The sequence below is a fragment of the Aedes albopictus genome, chromosome 3, assembly GCF_035046485.1.
Source record: "Aedes albopictus strain Foshan chromosome 3, AalbF5, whole genome shotgun sequence".
Lineage (NCBI taxonomy): Eukaryota > Metazoa > Arthropoda > Insecta > Diptera > Culicidae > Aedes > Aedes albopictus.
The window spans coordinates 114,090,770-114,115,755 of record NC_085138.1 but is presented as its reverse complement, the minus strand read 5'-3'; the positions used below and the strand labels follow the sequence as shown (position 1 = coordinate 114,115,755).

The following is a 24,986-nucleotide window of genomic DNA, read 5'->3' as shown; positions in this document are numbered from 1 at the left end:
AAATAAAAAAAACGAACAACTCCCCTAAAAGCATAATTGTCGGAGTAAACAATGCGAATTTTGGAAGAACAAATTGAATTTTCAAAAGAGTATTGCTATTGTTGGATGAACCTTAAAAAAAAGAGACAAATTGGAACGAAAGAGTGGGAAAAAAATTCACTTAGTTATGATGGGATATTGTAATGAACGCAACGACACTTTTAATAAACGAACAAATGTAGTTTTATTTCCTTTCCGATCGTTACATGTTGTACACGTTTTTTTCCTTCTGACTCAAGTGACAAAACTCAAACATAAACATTGTGCGAGGGGTCCACTAATGCTCCTGATTACAACCATTACACCCCCACACTTAGATTACTATTCATATCATGGTAATCCTAAAACAACTACCTTTTTAAGACAAAAAATCAAATGCTGAAGTCTGAAAGTAGAATAGATAAACATGGTTACTACTTGCTCACGAGCCTACCAACATCGTCTCGGTATTTCCACCTGCCTCTATCAAAACCTGCTAATTCCAAGCCTTCGTTACTATCGTCACTTAACAGAATAGTATCATCTTCCTCCTCGCTTACCGAATCTCTTCCCGAGAAATATCTCTCTTCCCCCTCTTCCTCATCCTCCACCATCCTATCTAATGATCTGTCTGTGTTTCCCTGATGCCCTTGATCTTCTTGAATGATAGGCACAGCTGGGATCATCACTTGTGGAGGGGGCTGCTGAGCCGCCTTTGCTATTGCCGATGATCGTTTAACCGGTACCAAATTAAACTTCGGTAGTGGATTTCCTACGTCACCACGCCGCCCCTCGTCTACTGTAACCACCTCATCAAGCTGTCTTGTGTCACGAAGTATTTGATTCAAGTGTCGCTTGATGATTCTACCGTTCTTAGATAGCCTCACCAAATAATTCCGTTTCCCCTGTCTGCTGGTCACCACCCCTGGTGTCCAGCTAGCTTTATTTGGGTTGCTGTAGTCGCGCACCATCACTTTATCACCAACGTTGAAATCGATATTCCTAGTTCCTTTATAGTTTCGCACTTGGGACTGCTGCGTACCCAAAATTGCCCGTCTTGCTTTTAATTCCACCTCCGACAGTTTCTTCGAAGAACACGGCAACATCAAGTCCAACGAAGTACGGATGCCTCTGCCCAACATCATTTCCGCCGGCGATACCCCCGTTACACAATGAACTGAGTTGCGATAACCGAGTAGAAAATTCGCCACTATCTCTCGAACGTTGAATTTCCTTCCGGAGAGACATTTCAAGAGAGACGCTTTAAACGTTTTTACGGCATTCTCCGCTTGGCCATTCGTTGCCGGATGCCCAGGACTTGTTAAGGTCAGACGAACTGAATTGGCCGCCAGGAAGCTTCTGAACTTGGCCGCGGTGAACTGGGATCCATTGTCACATACAACTTCCTTCATCAACCCAAATCGAGAAATGCACTCCGTCATCTTTTCCAACACAAATTCCGTATCACATTTCTGCGTTGGAAATACCTCCACCCACTTTGACAAGGCATCGATAATAATCAGATAACTGATGCCGTTCACTGGTCCGGCGAAATCCAAATGAACCCTCTCCCACACCTTCTCTGGCGGCTGCCATGGAATTAACGTCGCCTTTTCTGGCGAGGGCCGGCTTTTCAAACATTCGTAACAGTTGCGAATGTGCTGTTCTAATTCCTCGTCAATGCCCGGCCACCATACATAACTTCTTAACACCGATTTACTCTTCACGATACCAAGATGCGATCGATGCACTTGGCTCAAAACAACCTGCCTAAGTTTCGTCGGTACCACTACTCGTAACCCTCTCATCACAAGACCGTCCTCCACCGATAACTCTAACGCAATTTTTCTGAACGCTTCACTCACCGCTACATCCTTACTGTTTCCCGTCGTCAACCACTCTCGTAGAGCACTCAATTCCGGATCGCTATCTGTAGATTTCCGTAGCACTTCACAATCTATTTTGACCGCATCACCCATGTTGAGAAAGTTAACGTAGCTGTCATCCTCTTTCCAAAGTTGCCATGACTCGAACGGCACTCTCGACGGATAATCCGCAATGTTATCCCTGGAACTGACGTGTTCGATTTGGTAGCTGAATCCTGCCAAGAAATTAGCCCACCGTTGTAAGCGACTAGCTGCTATGACCGGTATACCTTTATGTGGATTGAAAATAGCCAATAATGGCTTGTGGTCGGTGCGAATCACGAACTTGTTACCGACGAGATAGTGGAAAAACTTGTTCAGGCCGAATACAATTGCAAGTCCCTCGCGATCTATCACACTGTAGTTCTTCTCGGCCGTGTGCAACATTCTTGAGGCAAAAGCTACCGGCCGCTCCCGCCCATTTTCTTCTCTCTGCGCCAAAACCGCGGAAACTCCTACCATCGATGCATCACAGATCAAGATCAACTTCGCTTTCGGATTGAAATGTGCAAGTGTTACATCTCTGCAAATCTCCGACTTTACCTTTATAAACGCTGCTTGACACCCCGCAGACCAGATGAATTTCTCCCCCTTTTTCAATAGCTTATATATCGGGCTCATAATGTCTGCCATGTTCGGAACAAACCGTGCATAGTGATTCACCAAGCCCGCAAACGCCCGCACCTCCTGGATGTTCTTCGGTTGCGGGGCTTCTTGTACTGCTTTGATGGTGTTATTAGTTTTCTGCAAGCCTTCTTCACTGATAACATGCCCCACGTAAGTAACTTTGTCTTTGAAAAATTGGCATTTCGATCGGTTAAGTTTAAGTCCAGCTTGTTCTAACACTTCCAGCACTTTTGCCAAATTCTCCAAATGCTCCTCATCTGTATTTCCCGTTACCAGAACATCGTCTAAAAAGTTCTCCACTCCCGGTATCCCACAAAGCAACTTTTCGAGCTCACGTTGGACAATTCCTGACGCCGGACGAATCCCAAATGGTAGACGATTCATTTTATAGACCCCCTTACTCGTCGTTATTGCACAGATCTCGCGAGATTTTTCATCTAGCTCGAATTGGTTATAGCACTTCGAAAGATCCAGCTTGCTGAATTTTTTTCCACCATTCAACTTGCTAAACACTTCGTCGACTGTCGGTAAGGGATGAACAACGTCTTTTACATGCCGATTAACCGTACTCTTGTAGTCCCCACACAAACGGACATTACCATCTCCCTTCAAAACCGGTACCAAAGGAGTACCCCATGTTGAATTGTCACACTTCGTAATCACCCCCACACGCTCCATTGCATCCAATTCCGACTCTACTTTATCCACGAACTTATAAGCCACTGGCCTTGCCTTCCGGAACGTCGGTTGAGCATTGTCTTCCATCTCGATACTGATCTTCCCGTGTTTGTATAATCCCAAACCTTCGCTGAATATATTTTGATGTTTATCAAGCAACTTTTGCAAGGAATTGCTTGTTTTGTTTTCAACGGCATTTACACTTGAGAATCCCAGATTAAAAGATCGTACAAAGTTCCTTCCTAGTAGCGGCGGACCCCCGTTCTCGATCACGGCAAACATTACTCGTCTGGATGTATTCTCGTATACCACAGCCGGCTCGATTGCTCCCTTCACAAGTAACTGTTCCCCGCTGTATCCTGTCAACCGTAACGTTGTTGATCGTAACTCATATGCACTCAAATGGTCCTTATAGTAAGCTAACGAAACTACAGATATTGCTGCCCCTGTGTCTAACTGCATTTTATGTATCGTTTCACCTACTTTCACTTCTACCTCTATTGGATTTTCAAAACCCTGCCTTTCAATAGAAAAAATCGATACATCACACTTACTGATGAAATTCTGTTCCAAATTTACTTCGCTTTGCGTGTTTTGCTCCTCCTGCTCCTGTCCTTGAACGAAAAAGTTTCCGCTGGCGGTACAGGCTGCTTGCAGATGGCCTCGCTTGTTGCATCTCCGGCACACGTAATCCTTGAATCTGCAATCCCGTTTGAAGTGACCTTGCCGATTGCATGCCAAGCACCGAGCAGCATTTCCACCCGGCGAGTTTTTTCCCGGTCCGATGTTTCGTCCACGCTCCGATTGCGGCTTCGCTTTGCCCATCTGGAAAACAGCAACTGGCTTGACCTCGTCCGGCTCGTATTTCACCGCAATCTCGTAGGCTCTTTCGAACGTCAGGCTTTCATCTTCCTCGCACACTCTGTCATACGCCTTTCCCTCGAGACCGTCCACAAATTTGTTGAGCAAATCGTGCTGCAAATGATCGCCCAACTTACAGTTTGATGCCAAATTTTTCAATCGCGCTGCCCAGGCATTCAAACTCTCCGGAGGGTCTTCGCGTCGTTTGGCCCGCATGAAGCTGCGACGTTCCTTATGAACCACCACTGGCGGAGTGAAATGCTTGGACAAAAGATCACACAATTCCTTGTACGTTTTCTCCGCCGGCGTTTTTGGCGTGCAGAGATCACGCAGTAGCTTGTACGTCCTGGCATCACAGTGATTGATGAGAACCGCCTTCTTCATACATTCCTCCACCTTGTTCACCGCAAAGTGTTGCTCGAGCTGCTCCTTGTAGAGCTCCCACTCCTCCGTTTCCCCGTCGAAACACCGGAACTGTGACCCTTGCGCCATGCTCCTTTCAATCCGGATTTTACTTAAATCCTCGTCGCCAATGTAATGAACGCAACGACACTTTTAATAAACGAACAAATGTAGTTTTATTTCCTTTCCGATCGTTACATGTTGTACACGTTTTTTTCCTTCTGACTCAAGTGACAAAACTCAAACATAAACATTGTGCGAGGGGTCCACTAATGCTCCTGATTACAACCATTACAGATATGAACCCACGACTCCCCATTCGCTGGATATGGTGCGTTAATCAGCTTCGCCACCGAACAGGTAACAATTTGCGGAGTAGAAAGGCTTAGGAATACGACGAATGACCATCTGAGAGTGACTTTTCGTAACCCTTGACTTCCTTGAGCATAGAGTATCTTCGTGCCTGCCACATGATATACACATGCAAAATGGTCGTTGGCAGTGGAAGCTCTCAGTTAATAACTGTGGAAATGCTTATAGAACTATAGGCTTTGTCCATGTGAGAACGTTACGCCAGAAGAAGAAGAAGAAGCTACACTTACACAACAAATCGATGGGTAGCTTCTTGAAGTTGACACATACCGTCAGTAGATTAATGCTAGTGCTAGATTAATTCTATTTTAGGCTGTAATGGTGCCTGTCACGCCAGAATGTAGATTAATGTAAAGAAGGAAAGGTGTCGAAGATGCATTCACTTGCCCATTGCAGATCGCATATCCCCCCACTGCTTCTGTGCCACCAGATAATGTGGGTGGGTATTGGTAGTAGCAGAAAGGTTTACATTGACACAGGTTCGTTTTTGATACGAGGACTGTTGTATGTTGACAAAATTCTTCAAAGTAGTCAATTCATCAAGGTGAGCTCGTTCCTTACTATGATGGAAAAACGTGACACCGGCAAATGTTCGAATAATGTTCAATCTTCTTATGTTCTGAAGTCTGATCTAGAGACAATTGTTTTTGAAATAAACTACGTGAAATACAGCACTCCCCACTTTTGTTACGCCTATGGTCAAAAGCTTTCCTAAAACCCAGCAAAAAGAAAACAGGATAACACATTCACATGATGATTGTGTTTTCTGCTTGTATCCACCTACTGCAAAAGTCTATACCAATCCGGAGTATCTTGTTGACAAAATGTTTGTGCCGTACATACAGCTTGCGTGCATTCCCGATTTGTACCTACCACGATTTCACATATGCATGTCGATATGAATTTTATGGCTATTTTTATTATCGATTTCCATATGTTGTTGTTTGTTTGATACACTTTCCTTTCGATTTGCGGGTACATATTGTCTGGGTTGATCTGCTTGCTTTAACACCTTTACTTGCGATCAGGGAGTTTCTACACGTTTGGTGATTCATACCTCCATCCAGCCGTTCATCGAAGGATTCGCACTTTTAAGACACGTGTAAATGCTCTCGCTAATGCTTTGCGTTTCAAAATAATGGTTTTATTTACCCACCCGAACGGAATTGTTTTCGATTTGAAACAATCCCACGCCGGACCGGTTCAATGGAGGATTTCCGACAAATTCCATCAAATCATTTCGCAGAATGAAAGTTCGTTTTCATTCAACCACCAGATTCAATGTGGTGCTCGTCGATCAACAACATTGTATGCAGTAACTTTAACCGTTGCCGGGTGCGCTTCACTCGCGTTCACGAGTTCCCTTTCCACATGAAAGGGTACATTTTCCATCAGCAATTTTCCGATGGGAAAGCTTTTTACACACACTCGCGGAGCGAGTGTGTTTTTCCAAAGCGCACCATATTTGCGCTCTTAACTTTTACAGCGAAGCTTTCCGCTGCATCCTTCCACCACGCACCGGCATGACATCCCATATTTTTCCACATAAGTTCAACAATAATCAGTCCAAACCGATTTCGCGCGAAAGTCCGATTTCAAGTGTACTGCTGCTGGTCAACGCGGCGCGCGCGGTGGTGAACTCGTTAACCGCCAAATTTTGTGTTTGTTGCTTGGGGTAACCGGTAACAGCATTTGAGAGAGCCGGTAAAAAAGGGTACATAATAATGTTTCAACTGTACAATCAGCGAAAAAAAATAGAACGTTCATTCGACTGGTCCATTTCCAGCAGTGTTGTTGGCCGCAGCAATACCGCAAATCCGTTCAAAAGCGGGACGACCCTTGATGGTGGTTCGCGTTCGGGTCAGTTGCGGCGGTGAACCCTGCGATATCATAAACTTTGATTACTACTGCTGCTGGTCCTGGTGTACTGCTTGCTGGTTGCGTTGTTGCCAAGTTATTGCTCTGTTCTAATTAACCGAAAGAATATTGTTGTTAATGGTTTGTTCGTTTTCTTTCTTTCTCTTTCCAGGTGAGTTACGTGCTGCTGTCCAAACTTTGCTGGACCCAATTTGCACTTTCGTGTGGTGTGGAAGTGAAATGCTTGTCGGTAGAATGAGGTAGGATTTTTCGGTTTCGGGAGATTTGTTTTATGACCGGCAGAATTGTTTGGACATTTCGAGATCGATTAGTCTACCGAACTTTTTGATGAAAGCAACAGAAAACACTCAATTCAGCAAACGAGCTGTTTCAAATTAGACCCATTAAACAAATCGCACCGCCGTCAAAAACTTGGCCTCAAACGAAGTATCTGTCTAACCTGACATTTAATAAAACTTGCATATCAGATGTTTTCGACGACATCAGACCGAAAATAGATTCATCCATGATTCATCAGTGTGCACGATTATGTGAAGTTAGTTATTGTTTACGGCCTTAGTTTTACATTAGTGACTTCTCCGCCCAAATGAAATGCAACTTCAGATCGTCAACATATGCGCAGCAAACCCGGCAATCATATCTATGATCATCGCGAAAACAAAAGAACTAAACAGAGGGAATCAGATATTCCTGTAGGAAAGCGTTAAGTCATTATACCTACACAGGAGTCGACTGTGGCACGATGAATTTTTGCAAACATGTGGCAGTAGAACTATATGCGGCGTTAATTAGCTTCACTCATCAAGATTGGATGAAGTTTACACAAACAGAACAAGATACAATGGTTTAGCGCGATCAGTATTGTGTCGACTCACGATCAAGTCACCAACAGGCTAGATGTGGTGTCTTTCAATAATGATCCGAGACTTTCTCAAAGTTTCAGTAGTTCGTGTTGATGAGTGGAGAGAACCTATTTAGAATAGAACGGAGCATTTTCCTACTAAGTCGAGCACACATGTTCTTTTTCGTGTAACAATTACGTTGTACGATTCAAGAATCTTTAGCAGATATCCTACAAAATCTTGACGAAACTGGATGCATTTTTCCTTTTTTCTGAGGAATATTAAAAAAATCGGTTTTTCTTTCAATGGGTTTCAGAAGTCCGTTGTAGAGCTTTCAGGGGCGTTTCGAAGCATTTCAGCAGCGCTTCAAGGGTATTTCAGGAATTTAAGGGTCCAATGTCAAGGTTTTTATGAAGGGGTCTTAGGAGTTTGAGAGCCTTCAGCGGTACTCCTCCTGGAAACCTCCTGGAACTGACTGAGACCCCCTGTAAAGCCTCTGGGGCCCTATGAAACGCATCTGAGACCTCAGGTACTCATAAACCTTGAAACGCTCTTGAGATCTCTTGGTACCTACTGAGACCCCTTAAAGTGCTCCTGAGACCTCTAGGTACGGTACATTCCTGATACCCCCTGATACCACTTGAAATGCCCTGTATTTCCCTAAAACTCCCCTAAGACGCCTTAAAATCCCTCTGAGGTTCCTTAAAATTCCCCGTAGACTTTCTGGAACAGCTTTAGGACCCCCTGGAACCCGTTGGGGCCTCCTGGTAGCCCTTAAAACGCCCTGAAACGCCTTTGAGACCACTGATACGCCCTTTTGGACCCTCTGTAAAATTCCTTGAAGCGCCTCTGGGTTCTCCTGAAACCTCCTTAAGACCTGTGATATTATTGAGTAAATATCAACATGGGGTTCTGAAACCCCCTAATGCTCCCAAGATTTCAGGAACTTCTCGGAGACCTCCAGGACTCCCCCCTTGAATCCCCCTTACAATGCTCCTGAGACCCTCTGGAACACCCCTGAGTCCCCCTAGAACCCTCTGGGACCCCTAACGCCCCTGACACCCCTGGAACGCTCTCGAGACCCTCTGCAGCGTCCCAGAAACTTCTTTGAACATCCATGAAAAGCTTCTATTTAAAGCCTCCAGTTAGCCCGATGAAACTTCATGGGGCCGCCTAAAACTCCGCTGGTTTCTTGCCAAGATTCTTGAAGAATTCATTGCCACAAACTTTCCCATTTTTGTGAGGGTATCAATGGATTCCAAATAAAAATAGCATCCAAGTGAGATCCGCTTCAATTAACGTGTCTCCAGATATCATTGAAGGATTCAAAATGTAATTCTTTGTAGATTTGTCAAATATTGTTTGGCAGATTGTTTCCAAGGTTTTTACCTTTTTCGTCACGACCTCTGCCAGATCCTTGAAGGGAGAGTGCAATGAGAGTCTTGTAGTTTTTGGTGATATCTCAATATCTACAAATATTTATAACTGTGATGTGAAACTGTTTGAACAATATTTGTAAACTTTGTAAATAATCAGATGAGCTACATACATGACGAGGGAATATTCAGGAGAATACTGAGGGCAGATCCAGATAATTTCTCAAGTGAATTCCGGCAGATTTTTTTTTTCGACTGATTCCTTAGGAGACTTTCAACCGAAGGCCTGTGTTTCAAAGTGGCGTAAGAAATCCTTCAGAAAATATTTCATTTGTTTAAAACTTCGTCATTAATTCCTTGAAAAGTTTACCAAAAAGATCCTCTAGAAATTGAGACACGAATAACTTTAAGCTATTCCGTCTATGAGAAAACATGGAAGCAAAACAGTTATTTTCAAAGCGATACAACACTTTTGGATAGACTTAAGGTCTACATTGAATGGTCGGAAAAATACTGAAAATCAATGTGCAAAAAATTAGGGGAAAATGCGAGAATTTGGATTTTGAGTGGCCACACTAATATAGTGCATTATCCAAATTCAGATATGAAATGAATGTGTACTGCTTGAATAACAGAAACAATTTCTAGAAAAAGCATGTTTGACAAAACTTTCGGATTAATTAGTAACGAAAATTTTGAAATATTCTAAATAGAAACCAGGAGTGAATCCTAACATATATTTCGCCAAAATTTCTTCAAAAATCTTCTTTAAATTTTAAATAAAAGTTTATGGAAAGTTCTTAAATTTCTGGAAGTTTTAAACAGGCATCCATGATGAAATCGTTAATTAATTTTGTCAAACTTTCCTAAAAAAATAAAGACTTTTGAATGAACCTCTTGCAAGAGTCTACACATTTAGAAAAAATATGTGTAGGAATGTGGAAATTCTTGAGAAAATTATGGCAATATTTTCTAGCCTAACTCTTAATATTTCTATGAAGATTTCAGGAAAAATTCGTTAACTCGTTAACGGGGAATGAGCCTACCCAGGGTTGGTAACCATCTGTTTCGTCACCGACCAACGACGAAAAATTAAAAAAGTTCGTCAGCTAATAAAACTCCGTCACTTTCATCATCATCAGCGACCGACAAAGAAACCACGACGAGGATGAACCGAAAATAAAACAGGGAGCTATAGTTTTCGTCGTTCTCTTTTGTCTCCTTTTGCAAAGACGAAAAACGAACACGTTTTCGTCACATGGCATTCGATTGCAGACGAAAGGCGAACCAGTCAAGCTTTTATTGACGATTTAGCCTCGGTCTTACAGAGCTGATGAATTAGCTCTGATGGTATGCTTGTTGCGCTACCAATCTGAAGGTTTTTGGTTCGATTCCGAAAGAAGGCGGGTTTCATTTTTGCATTTTTTTTTCCTGGTCAGCCAATCCCGTGAGGCTGATTATTCGTTCGCCTCTCCTGTTCGGTGCAAGCCACTCAACGAAAATGCCAATAAAGAGAAACGACAAAACGTTTTCGTCGCGACCAGCAAATTGACTGACGGTGTTTGAAGAAAAATATTCAAGAGCTGCTGACTCAGTGACGCAAACTTTTTATTTCCCGTTGTCGTCAGTGATTATGCTTCAGCTCCGATGACTATTAACAACCCTGAGCCTACCGTTTGGAAACCCTTCCAAATTGCAGAGAAATACTACCGTTATTCTACAAAAGCAAACAAAAAAAAACTGAAAAAACGATGAATTTCTACTGCATTCAAAAACCACTTGTAAACGAGTCACTGGAAATTCTTAAAAATGCCTCCAACATTCTCTCTGCAAATTATAGATAAGCAGTCCTGCCATTGCTTAATGGTGTCATTATTGGCATCATTTAATTCCTATACATTCAGAAAGGTTCCGGATCATTTGACCAAATGTCGTTTGGCTGAACACCATTTTGCCGAACGCCATTTTGCCGAAAGGGTCATTTAACCGAACGTCGTTTGACAGCATGTCGTTTGGCCGAAAAAGGAATGATGAGCTTAAGTGGTCATGTCACTGTTCTCCTCATCTTTATTTCTCTAAAGAACAGCCAATGATTTGAAAAAAAAAATCTTAGATTAAATATTGGCTGTTTAATCACCAACCTATCACTGAATGGAAATAATGGGCTTTGATTAAAAGAAGGAAATTTTTCTTTGACGGCGAAAATGTTTTAGAAAAAGTTTCTCTCAATTCTTTTGAACATAATGCGGTCAAACTTTTACGAATTCTCTTTTTGATTTTTCCAGCATCTATGGCAGTAGTTCTTACGGGATGAATCAGTCGAGAGCTGAAAATCTCGATTACAAAGATAATAATGCAGGAGTTCTGCACCGGAACTTCTCCCGGGATTCTTTATAGAAATAGACCAGAATCTTTCTACGAATCCCTACAAATATTCTTGCAAAGTTTCCTGGGGGAATAACTTCAGGGGATTCCGGACGTATTCCTCGCATTCCTTAGAAATTGATCACTTGACTTGGCTTTCTTCTATGAACTCATGCAGGCCAAGTTCCAAGCATTCCTCCAGAGTTTTCAACTCAGATTTGTTTAGTAGTTCTTTAAGTGATTCCTTCAACATTTTGTAAGATGAACAATCCAAGGATCTACGCTAATAAACTGACTATTGTTCCGGACTGAATAGACAAACAATTCCAAATAACTCATTTCTTCGTTCACTTCCGAGATTCCGCAATCATTTCCAATAGTGGTTGGTAATCCTTCCGAAGTCCAAGCTCAATTTCACTGCAGCAATTGCTCGCATGTGCCCGTTTCTCGGCGGTACCATTCGTCGAATCGACCCTATGTTTATTATAGCTACCACCCGCAATGCTCTAGCACTAGCCAGAGCCGTCATCGGTCGGTTTCAGTTTCGGCATAATGCCAATCAAGCCCTTTGACCTTTAGCCGCCTCCAACCTACTGCTACGATGTCCATCGCGCTGATCCCAAAATAGAGTCCATGTAGCGTGACAGGTCACCGCCGCGTCGGCCGTCATTTGTCACCACCCTGGTCGTGGCCTATATGCCATATCGCGGACATTTGACTTTTTTTTTGTTTGCGCCTTTCTGCTACGTGCGGACCTTCTTCCATTCTGCGGAATTTTCGCAACCACCATTAATGGGGTATTTTCGCAGGTCCAGGAACATGCGATTACAAAGGTACTTTTACACGCACGAGCGAGCGAACGGCCGTAAGTAGCCACACGTGTTCCCCAATCGACATCAAATGTGCGAGAAATCAGATCACTCGTTTGAAATGTTAACCGGTTCCGTTGATTGAAAACTCCGGGAAGTGATGACTCGCCTTTCATACCAAATGACCTGCTCTTCTATTTTTTTCCCTCCGCGCTGTTTACAATGGGACTTGCCTATGCCTAGGTGATGTCGAGTTGTTGGAAACAATCATGAAAAAAGGATACTGCTGCAAATGCGCGCTCGCTCACTGTTGTTCAGTAATGGATTATTGATTGCACTCAGGACTTCGGTGTCCAACTACTGCTGTGGAGAGGTGCCATTGGAAAAATGGATTTTTTTTGTACCTTTGGGGGTATTGTGAATGGCGGTTGGGTGGTGGCCACCACCACCCACCAGTAATCGAGTAGGAGCGGAGTAGGGAAAAATGGAATGGTTAATGGAATAACGGAAAAGGTAAAAATTCATTACAGAGGACTCTTGCTTGATGAAGAAGTATGCATCGGCTCGCCGCCAGTTGTTGATGATTCGAGTCGCTGCTGCGCTGTGGTGGACGATTGATCGATTCGGCGGACACCCGTTGACCTTTTGTGTGTATCCTCCTGTGTATTGAGGAGTCGGGAATGGTGGGATTTTAATTACGATGGCTTTATTGGAAGAAAAGCACCGCAGTCACATGCAATGTGTTACAATCGTCACGTGGAAATTGCCTTCTTCCTATCGGGCACTCGATTCGATCACAAACTACGGCTAGAGCTGACACAGACGACGTCTCTCTCGTTATCAGACTGCTTGCAGCCCTGAAGTGGGGATCTGAGTGTGGCAATGCAATCATCAATAACGGGCAAGCTTATGCGGGACCGATTGATAAGTATCTTTCACAATTTTATTGTTTCGTCGTACAGGCAGGGCCGGTTGTGGACTGATTCAATATGAATCGATAAGAAACCCAATCGTGTGGAGGATATTGCCGGAAGGCTGTTATTGTTATTCTTTCATAGGTACAAAAAACGAATCGATTTGAGCAGGACAGGTGAATTGCTGGTTTCCATTGGAAGCATTAATCGATTCCCATCTTTTCTGAATGGTTTTATTAGATGCCTACCTGACATTGTAACTTGTTCCCGTAGAATGAGAATGAAGAAAATTGGTCTGGTTTTTCAAAGTGTAAGAGGGCACATTCGGAATCTTGATCAGCTTTGGCATGCTTTGAATGCATGCTTTTTGAAAAGCCATGGTGATAGACCATAATCCGTTAACTGATTCTTTATAGATCTTGTCCTCTGGAGAATACGGTTCTGAAAGTCAATTTATTTATTGCAATAGAAAGGTGACAAAAAAAACTTAAAAACGAGCTTTGGGTGAAGTAGAACTACACAGTTCGAAAAAATCGTGTACAATTACATCATATATCATGCACATAATTGGAGCGTGAGAAATGATGCATTGTTACGCGCGATTTTATATTTACATCAACAGTAAACATCGTCGTGTAAACTTCGGATCGGGCAATGTAAATGTACAATGACGTGCTGCTTGCAGATCTAGGCGAATAAAATGGTTGCTCGTCTTTTTCTTGGAAATAATTGGACGCTACTAAATAGGTTTCATATCAATTTATTAGGTATAACTTCTTTTCATTTATAAATCGCAATAATATTATCACAAAACGAGCTTGGAAAACAGCAGCAATGAAGTAACTCCCCGCCTCGATTCTGCCACACACAACAGCAGCAGATGCAGCAGCAGTCGCAGCAGCATTCCCGGAATCAGCTGAATGACTCACCTCCAAATACTCGCTGTCGATAATCTGTTGACAAAAACTATATCACTGAAGGAACAAGCATCACTAGCGTTTCAAGATTTACCTGTTTTTTGAATCCTCGATGAGTGTTTTCTTGATTCAAACCACGAAAACTATTTTCACGAGCGGTTTACCTCTGCGCGCGGATGGAGGCCATCTTTGTTTTGATTCGGATTGACTCGACTGGCATCTACATTGCGATCATGTAATGTTCAATGTTTGATCATGGAAATTTTGGTTTGTCTATTAATTTTTTGCAAGAATAAATGTGAAGCTAATGTAGCATGGCAATGTTGATGAAAATATAATAGAAAATACAAATCCGGCCTCTCAGATAATCGTGTGCATCAAATTTGCTGGAATTCTACATCATGATTTCATTTACATGAACATTATTTACATTACACAACTGATTACGTTTCGTGTAATGTTCATATTTTTTTGCTGTGTAAGATCATCTGAGTGATAGTCACTTTTCTCGACCAAATTGCAAGAACTCTTGATCAGGGCTGAAAATAGTCGCCGTACGACCAAAAAAGTCGACGACGAGAAAGAAAACTAGATCGTCATCGTTGCTCGTTCCACATCGGATGACTCATTCAAGCCAGCGAATCGTCGTGAAGGGCTTGCGTCGTGACGAAAACAAAATCTTCATTCGTTTTGTTTCGCTCTTCGTCCAAGTACGTCTAGCCGACGGAGTCAATGTTGCCACCAGCAACACACAAAAAAAAAAAGATTTTAATAATAAAATAATTGCACCTGGAATCAAACAACGAACCTCTAGATTGCCAATCCAGCACTCTTACCAACTGAACTAGTGAGGTTTCACATCACCGTAAGTGCCGAAACGCCAATAAAAGCTATTCCCAGTTGGCGTTCGCTTGGCCCGTCGTCGCTCGTTTCCAGGGAACAAAGAGGACGACGAAAAAGTTGGTGGGTGACTATTTATGATTAAGTTTCGTCGTGAAGCCCGCAGTCGGCGACGAAAAGGCTAATCGTCACCGTTGTTTTTTCGGACGAAGATTGTTTTATTGTTATCTTCACGCAGTGGTGACGAGAAGGACGATAGCAACAATACGACGTCACGACGCAAGCCCTTCACGACGATTCGCTGGCTTGAATGAGTTATCTGATGTGGAACGAGCAACGATGACGATCTAGTTTTCGTTCTCGTCGTCGACTTTTTTGGTCGTACGGCGACGATTTTCAGCCCTGATACTACCTCCTATCCAGCTGGGAGATCACGTACCACTGTGTTATTCTATGTAGTCTGATTCTCGAAATACAGAACTTTATAATTTCTAAGACTCACCAGCACCACCTAGCTGCTAAACCTAGAATCAACTAGCTCATAATGGGGTAGGTTTTGCTACGTATTTGCTAATTTGCTTCGAGATACAAAAGTTTAGAATACTAAGACTCACTTGCACCACCTAGTCGATAAGTCTAGAATCAACTAGTTCCTCATCTCATAGCTCTTGATGTCCTCCTGATCAACTTTTCCAAAGACGAAATTCTTATATTCTCACGATACAGAAGTTTAGAATTTCTAAGACTCACTGGTGACACCTAGCGGATGAACCTAGAATCCACTAGTTCCTCATCTCATAGCTCTTGATGTCCTCCTGATCAACTTTTCCAAAGACGAAATTCTTATATTCTCACGATACAGAAGTTTAGAATTTCTAAGACTCACTGGTGACACCTAGCGGATGAACCTAGAATCCACTAGTTCATCATCGGGTAGCGCTGAGATCCAAATGAATAAGGGACTGGAACACACCACTTATTCTGAAACTGAAAGTACAATTACAGCAGCTCATACATTTTTGATCCAATGCAGCGCCGGCCAAGTCATTACAGTCAACGGCCAAAATGGGAAGGAAGTGTTAGAATGTGATGGTTGTTGCTACACGAAATCGAGAATACCTCTGCATCTCCATATCTACCACAGGAAGGGTTCTTGTTAGGGGACCTGGGAGTCCCTTTTGGTCGGTGAGGCGATCCGTAGATAGGGAATATTTAAAGTGTTTTATGAGAAACGATTTACATTAATATATTACTCACGTGATGCACTTACAACAGAAGAATGCAAGCACACCAAGGTTCCTGAGTTTCACTTTTCGCATTGAAACCACTCAGCAGTGAGCGGTTGTCGCTTTTATTTGAGTGCTTCACCTCATCCTCGATAGTGTGGCGACCGGGAGGATGACAAAACCGTCAACTTATTCGTTCGCCACCCATTTTCATCGCAAGCGCATGCATGGGAAACACTTCAGTTACCGCGTTTCCCTCGCTCACTACCACGTGCAATCTGAAGTGAGAAGGTTTCTCTCTATTGCACATTCACTTTCGTCGCTGCGCACCGGGATAAGCAAGAATCGCAAGCGAACCACTCATGAACGAGTGTTTGCATTCTGAATCGGGCGTGAATGCATGTTCCTTCTGATTCAACCAGTTGAATGTCATTCGGTGTTTGAGGGTGTGAACGTTCTGCTGTCTGTGTACCGATATAAGCTGATACATGCTTATACTCTATTTGTTTCTCTCTCAATTCGCTACAGTAGCGTCACTCATTTAACGCAAGGAAATTTGCGTTCTTTAGCTATTTTAGGCTGTGACCATAGTGGGTAAGGTGAGATGCGATCGGATGCGATAAGTTATGAGATGAGAAGAGGGAAGTTCGATAGGCCATAGTGCATGAGGTTTTCAATGAGGGTGCGCATGTTGTTTTCACATCCTTTTTCGCCTATTTCGTGCGCATCAACGACTCGCGTGATTTGATCGATGAAGTCGCTTGTATGTTGAAGCGCTTCTTTGGATGTGGGTAGTGATATGATCGTTTCATCTGTAAGAGCGGAAAGATAAAATGCACCTGCTTTTTGTTTTGCGCGGGCCGTTTTTTTTTTGCTATAACTTAGTCAGTTTTGATCCTGTTGCAATAGCAAAAACCGACCAGTTCAAAAAACAAATCTGGTGTAACTGTACAAGATTGAGATTATTGAATTAATTATTTGATAAAAGAATGTATAAAATGTAATTATATCCGCGTGAGGGATGTCTTTATCTATACACATATTTTTACTTTCCGGAGCTATCTGAGTGTTGATTTCAATTTAAATCAATATGAGACTGTTATACTGATTTTCGGCATTACCCAGTCAACATTTTGGTCTACGATGACCCAAAGTATCGTCGGAAAAAATAAAAAGGACTTTCAATGACAAGTAATACGATGTCCCATATTACCGACGAAAAGTAAAAAAAGATGGATTGTCAGTATCTAGCTTTGAGCAAGGAACCGCGGGATCCAGAATCCAATACCGTACCTCAGTACCAACTCATCTTACTTGAAGAGATAATGAAATTTGACCAACTTAAACTCAAAGCTTGCTCGTATCATATTACAGTATTGTTCCGATTTAATCACGCCCCTTTTCAAAAATGCTTTTGGATATTACAAAATCTATACGCATATTTTATATTTTTAACGTTGCAAAACGCGCCTTCAACATTCATCTTAAAGAAGAGGGGAAGCACTTGCTCGCAAATGTAACAGCAAATAAATGAAACATAATGGACTGACGCGCGGAGGCCGTGATAAAATTGGAACATTACTGTATTTACTAATGGCTTGTTTTTTTCAATAATGACACTGACACAGAGACTTGGTCACAATTTTCTCTAAGTCTTTGCGACTTCATTCCATGCTTTACAGACCTGATGTGTAATATGAAAATCTGTCAGATATACAACTTCTTACGATTTTAGATTGCGCTTTATGGTACTTGTATTGTTTACATCATAACAGTGCCGTCGCGCTCTAGCCGTCGTCGTTGTCCGTCCGTCCGTCGTCCCAAAAAATGTTTCTCGCGATCGCGAATTATTTTCGTTTCTAGTGGAAAGCTGCTTTTAACTTCTAAAACATCTTGTGGGTTGGTCATCGGCAGCAGAAAAAAACATCGTTTCGGTAAGGAGTGCTCTGTATGCCTGGAACAATGATGTGGAGATCAGATTTCCACATCCAAATATCGAACAGCAAGAGAAATGATAAGCAGCACCCAAACATTCCCAAGAATCAAGTGAATATCAGCCCCCAATTTTAATTTCCGATTAGTACCTATAATTCTGTGTTATAATTGCAATCAACGGATGTACAATTTTAGTATTTTAGTGTAGTGAAAACGGATTCGGGAACGACGGCGGCGCGGTCAGTGGAATTAGTGCCAAATTGTGGGTAGTACCGTACCGGTTGAAGTGATAATGTTTAGGCCGTGGGGAAGCGGGATTGTGTTATGTTAATTGCGTTGAATGCTGGTCTGTTCCTTGTGTGCATGTACTACAGGGGTCTGGAAATTAAACATTTTGTCATGTAAGTATTTTTCCAGTCCTGTATTGAAAAACAACAAACTTCCGACCGAATCGCAATATCGATTTAAGTTCACTATCGTCTTGGTTTGTTGGGTGAAAATTTCATTGAAGTCATTACGATTGCGCTTAATGCTTGTCAGACTAGATATATGATATATCATTTTCATTGATTAGTAATGATTTTGATTTGCTCTATTTACGGCTTGTGCTGTTTAAAATACTGCCCGTCGTAAACACATCGCAATACTGATTTCTATTCAAGTTTTTTCGACATTATTGCTCCAACAATTATCATTTCCTGCGATTTTGATTCCTAACAGAATAAAATACGATTTTGAATGAACATTGTTTTACGATACGTGGTTTACTGGGTAAAACATTACTTTATTGTGCTGATCTCGGCAAAAAGAAACAAAAATTCGGCAAGTATGTATTATTTAAGGGTATAGATTTTTTTTATTACAAAATTTTCGGCGACATCTACGAGAAAAGATGTCTCTAGGGTGTCTACTACCTGGAAAAACCTGGAAAACCGGGAATCCTCAGGGAATTTTATTTAACAGGGAAAAACCTGGAATACTCAGGGAATTTCTTGAGTACTCAGGGAAATTTTACTCCGAAAAAAAAATCATTGGGTCGTATGAACCTGGTAGTAAATATCCATATAGGAATTTCGCCACAAAGATTTTTTTCCAGAAATTCCGTCAGAATTTCTTTCTGGAACTTCTTTAACAATATCTCCTGGAATGTCTCCCAGGATTTCTTATAAAATTCCATTCCGCATTTTTGACGCTATTTTTCTTGGTATTCCTTTTTGATTTTTTTCCGGAAAGGTATACTTCCGGATTCCTTCCAGGATTCCTGAATTCCAACCGATTTCTCCTAGAGTTTTTCACGGGGATGCTATTTCTTCTCAGAGTTCCTCCAGTGTTTTGCTCAAAGAAATCTTCGTAGGATTTCTACCAGAATTTATTCCGAATACTCTATAAGAATGTCTGTCGGGATAAACCGTGGAATTTCTTTCGGCACTCCTCACGAAAATTTCACCCAATTCCTTCCGGTGTTCCTCTTGGGACTTCCCCAGAAGATCCTCACAGAACGTTTTTCAGAGTTGCTAAAGAAGTTATTCCTGGGGTTCCTACTAAAGTTTCTCCAAGGATTTCTGAAGGAGTTTTCACGAATTTACTGCAAGAGTTCCTCAAGAGATTTCTTTTATTTTTTCCTGTGATATCTTCAAACCATTGCTTTGGGCTTTCTTCGAGATGTTCTTCCTGGTCTCCTACAGGAATTTGTTAAACGTTTTTGCGATGTTTATTTTGAAGTTTTACCTGAGATTTTTCTCGGAGTATCTCCTGGAACTTCTCTCAGAAGATTCCTTCCGATGTTGGTCATGAGATGTCTCTCAGACCTTTCCTAATTAAAATACCCTGGATTTTCCCCTAAGATTTTTTTTCCAGAGTGCCTTCTGGGATTTCTACAGGAGTTATTGCTGATATTTCTCATTGAATTCTTCTCTTGCATATTTTCAGAGTTTCTTGTAGTACCGGATTTCTTATAGTGATCCACCTGAGAGTTTTTACAGATATTCTGTGCATTATTCCCAAAATTCTTCCCGGAATCTTTACCAGGAATTGTCCCGAGATTCTGGATATTCCTTCAGGAATTTCTCCCAAAGTAATTGCAGGGATTCTTCTACGGGTTTTCCTCAGAATGTCTCCTGAGATAACTTACGAAATACCTTATAGGAAATTCATGGAGAAATATTCGAGGGAATTCAAATAAAATCTTGCGAGAAACTCCGCAAAGTGTTATTGAAGAAATCTCGACAGGAACTTCAGGAAAAACCCCGAGAAAAAATGAGACATCTCGTAAAAAGTTCGAGATAATAGTAATCCCGAGAAAAAATATTAAGGACATCCAAGGAGGAATTCTGAAAACCATATGGAATCTTGAAAGCAGCTGCGAACGAAGTTCCGCGAGGAAAACAAGAGGAATATCGGAAAACTATCGGTAAAAATCCAATAGTTTATGGATAGCTGTCCCGGAAAACCGTTAAAAAAGGCATGGACACTGGCTTCAGCCGGCGGCTGTACCGATTGAACGAAACTTAACACGGAGTGGCTACGGATAAGAAGCTATTCTCGTGAAAATTTTCATCGGTCGGAGCGGGAATCGAATCCTCATCCATCCGGACTCTAACCGCATGGCTACGACATTCTTGAAGAAACTTTGAATAGTTTTGGATGGATCTTCAGGAAGAATCCAGCGAGAATCTCTAGTATATCGGAAAACCTTTGCAAAAAATATCGGGACGTACTCAAACAGATATCTCGTGTAAAAGAATTTTGCGGAAAGCCAGGAAGATACTTTGGAAGAAATTCCAGGAATAATGCTCAGAAATATTGGAAGAATTTTTGAAGAGTAGGGGAACTTACGTATTTTTCGGCAGTTTTGTTCTCTTCGTCATGGGGGTTTTTTGAAACCTGTTGAACTCAGAGTTGGCATCAAATCCTTCCCAACCAAATTGAATATGATCAAGTTTTAGGCAATTTGACCGGCATAAATCCCTCATGACGAAGAGAACAAACCTGGCAATGATACCCTAAGTCATCCTTTATAATTTTTAGAAAATTTGGGTTATTTTTTTAATTATAAACTTTCAAAATTTCATCTGGAAAAACCTGGAAAACTCAGGGAATTTTATTTTGAGTTATGAGTAGACACCCAAGTACACAATATTCATCATATATTAGGTAAAAGAGTATCAATCGAAATCGATGTCACACTCTTTTCTAGTTTTGCCTGACAAAGAAAAAAGCAGAACCTTTCAATCAGAATCCTTTTAGCAATTGAGTTGAATACCATAAAACCCTTAAACTTTCTAACTTGCACATGAAAAGCATGCACTGAACAAACGACCATATCAAACATTGATCACTTCATTTAAATCCCGAACATAGAAAATAATTTTTTTTATACACATATCTATATATATAAAAATGTAGTGGCATACGTGGGACCGCGCATAACTTGCGAACGGAGGGTCCGATTTGGGTCATCTTAGTTTTGTTCTGTTAGTTTTCACCCAAGGAAGGTTTATGAGCCATAAAACATGAACAAATTGAGAGTTTTTGAAAATCCATTCTTCATACATTTTAAACGGGGACTTGGTCTTGGCTAGGAAAAAGGAAACGTCAAAAAACGCAGTAGGCAAGACAAAGTTTGCCGGGTACAGCTAGTAATAACATAAATATTTATGCTGTAAAAACTTAAACGATTTGATGGAATACTATTTTATATGCAATGAAATATGTTATTTTACATGGCGATCGAAAGACAGTAGGATAAATTTTTATTACGTCTGGTTCATCAAAATGCAAGTCATGTGAAAAAGCATTGAGTTATATTTAAAAACAACAACATATTAACGCATTTTATATTACCTACTAGCATTCCCAACACATTAAATCCGCATTGCTTTACATACACAACGAGCGCAATCATAAAATCCATACCCGACAAGCATTCTCTTGCGTTCTCTTGCGTTCACATGCGTCGAAGCAGCTCCATCGCATCTCCGCACTCATCGCAACTCATCTACTATGTACGGTTCATGCGTTCTGCATATAGTTTCCACAGAGTGTGCTTCGACGCTTATCCGATCTCTTATCTCTTTGCATCGCACCTTACCCACTATGTGCTCAACGTTACACCATCGGCGTTCGGGTGAGTGAGTGAGTACCTATTCCCACGCTTGTTCGCAACAAGTGATCGATTGGCGGATGCGATTCGAGTGACTGTACATTATGGTGAGAGGAGTCTTCGATTTTGATACGATCCATGTATTTGGTATGGGAACGCGGTGGGGGGATAGGTGTTTAAAATCGGCCAAAAATACTTCGTCTTTTTGGATGCTCCCTTAGTAGATGCTTGAGGAACTTCCTTGCAAGGATCGGTATATTCGCCTCCCTCCATTCATATTCACACCTCTTTGCTGAAGCGAATCGAGAAAGATTCAGCAAACGGATCGTCGTGATCAAACACGCAACCCCATCACCAGTGGGAAGCGATGAGCCAGCTGTCTGACATGAATATTCGTTGCCATTCGTCGCAGTCTGGATCGCACGCGAATGAATGAATGGCGAATGATGAAGAATGCTGGTGAGCGTTCGAAGCGGCTAGTATCATAAGTAGAAGAGAATTTTTGCATGTAATGCATACATTTTTACTGTATTGTTGCTGAAATGCTAGATTAGCAAAGAAAATAATTCGAAAACATCAAAAATTCGTATGCACAATATCAAACGCATCACTCACGAATCGTATTCGCTTGCGATGCGAATGTGGACGAATGAGTAATTTCCAAGTGTGGCTTCCCACCGTTCGCCGGAGTTTGCTGTCGTCGCTGACAAGCATACACACGAACTAAAGCGACAACCGTTCGCTGCTGACTGTCTTCGCATGTGGAAGAAGATGAAAAGTGGAAATCAGGAACCCTGCTTCCTTGTGTAACTTGGATAAACCTTGAGAATGATAATACATAGAATGTTGATTAAATGGCAAATTGAGAGATGAAATTGCGGAAATAAACTCGTTCTGCTGGGATTCGAACCCATGACTTCGTATTCGCTAGACCGGCGCTTTAACCAACTAAGCCACAGAACAAGTGAAATAGCTGTAAAGAAAGCCAAAGTGACTCCGAGCGCATACCATGGCTCAGTCTTTTTCAAACCAATAGACATGTTTTTTTTTGTACACGGCTATCATATGGTTCAGCATCCTATTCAGCATCAATATTTCTATATCGTTTGCGACTTTTCCATAGTTTGTAAGAACTTTTCTCATCGTTATTTAATAAACGAACAAAACTCGTGACGCGGTTCTTAGTGACAATCCGATAGAACCACAGAAAAAAAAATCATAAAACGAGATAAAACCATCATCCTCCATGCTCCATAATCCTAGGAAACCACGCCATGGACAAATCAGCTTCCAACCCAGACCATGTCCTTCAATCTCTTTTGTATTCGAACAACGTTGCCGTCTGTCGCTACCCTACGCTGCTGGCTGCTACCACCAGACCAGATGCGATATGCCAATGACATCTTCATGAGCTTCATTCTGTCGTCTAGGAAAAGTCTTTGGTTGAAAATCAACTCCCATCCCATCCTATCGCATCGATGACGGCGGCGGTTGCCTCCGGCACCGCACTCGCTCGCAAGGCCATCAACCTTCGACTTTTCGACCGACGACGACCATCTCTCCACCGAGCCACTCAAAAACAAAATAGCATTCGACAGCAAACATCATTCCTATGGAATCGAAGAGGATTCCCCATTCGAGTGAATGGCGACGACGTCACCCGTTCCTTCCATTGTCATTCACCATCGGGAACCTAACGATTCCCCAAAGCACTACTTGACCCAGATTTTTTCCCATTCGAACATCATTCCGACCCCTTCCCACACGGTCGGTCGTTTGAATGTCTGTGTGTCTAGGGGGTACCCTTTTCTGCGGGATCATTGGGGATACATATCGGAATTCAAATCGCACATAGAATCGAATTTATTTCCACACTCGTTGACATTTTTGGATCCAGCCAGATCCTCGAAACGTGATAACTTTGAGCCTCCTCCTCCGGTCGGTCGGCACTCACTCTTCTCAGGAAAAAAGGAACACACGAGAGAGGCACATGGATGGGTTCGGTACGTGAACGTGACCATATCTCATCCCCGTTTTTTCCCGTCTCTTCGACCGTCATAGTCGGGCAACAGAAATCCTCCAACCTCAAGCTCAGAGACCCCGCTGTGCCGCGCCGTGCCTGCGGCATCAATACTCGTCGCGTCAAGTGCCTTCCAGGGAAAACTATTTCCATTCCATTACACGGGGTGAACTTCATAGTCAAAATCGAGCGAAACGATTCTAGGCAGTAAAGCTTTAGGAGGGACGAAACACGTGCTGTCAACATCCTAGACAGGGCCGGATTTAAGGGGGGGCCAGGGGGGCCATGGCCCCGGGCCCCCACATTTCAGGGGCCCCCACAAAATGTTGATCTTGTTGAGCATCTTGATTTAATTTTTATCATAAGTACTTCTACTCTCAAGATTTGTGTGAAATATTGTGCTTCAAATTAGAAAGAAGCAGATGTCTGCCTTTTAATAAAATATCAAACTTTTCCAGAAAGTAGTTAAGATTTTTATGGTTTGAATTGATGACTCTTGTGAATTGCACAAGTAATTTTAACGAAAATATATGAGAAAATCTTCACCTGATTTCTAAATGAAATCTCAAACGCTATAGAATAGAGAGTCAAAAAGTTTCTGCTGAAAATTCGTGTTTATTTCTGTCGAAAATTATTGGTGTTATTAAAAAAAAACTGAAAAAGTACTTTTCGCCAGAATGACGAAAAAGCGAACAAAACCAGCGTGTCCGATTGTCATAATTGCCTATATAAACAATCGGACATTCTTATTTTCTTCGATTTGTGAATCATTTTGGGAAAAGTGTTTTTTAGTTCTGGAGCCTTTGCCATCCTCAATTGAGCCTTAAGATTTGCAAGTGTTCCCATCAGAATAAAGAAAAGTTTTCATTGTAGAGTTTGT

The 24,986-nt window shown here is 41.9% G+C and overlaps 1 protein-coding gene and 1 long non-coding RNA gene across 7 annotated transcripts in view; one reads left to right on the top strand and one right to left on the bottom strand.

The window, feature by feature from the left end:
* LOC134292052 (uncharacterized) overlaps positions 1-24,986 on the bottom strand; it is a 387,121-nt gene that overhangs the window by 83,774 nt on the left and 278,361 nt on the right. The gene's annotated exons all lie outside the window — the stretch shown is intronic.
* LOC109409584 (maternal protein pumilio) overlaps positions 1-24,986 on the top strand; it is a 310,089-nt gene that overhangs the window by 252,508 nt on the left and 32,595 nt on the right. For 4 of the 6 annotated variants that reach the window (XM_062860733.1, XM_062860734.1, XM_062860735.1 and 1 more), the window contains exon 10: positions 6,913-7,135. The exons of 1 other annotated variant lie outside the window; for it this stretch is intronic. In XM_062860733.1, the coding sequence (XP_062716717.1) occupies positions 6,913-6,999 (87 nt within the window). In that variant the 3' untranslated portion in view covers positions 7,000-7,135. Of the gene's footprint in view, positions 1-6,912; positions 7,137-24,986 lie in introns of those variants that run through there. One more of the 6 variants, XM_062860731.1, reaches the window with a different exon arrangement.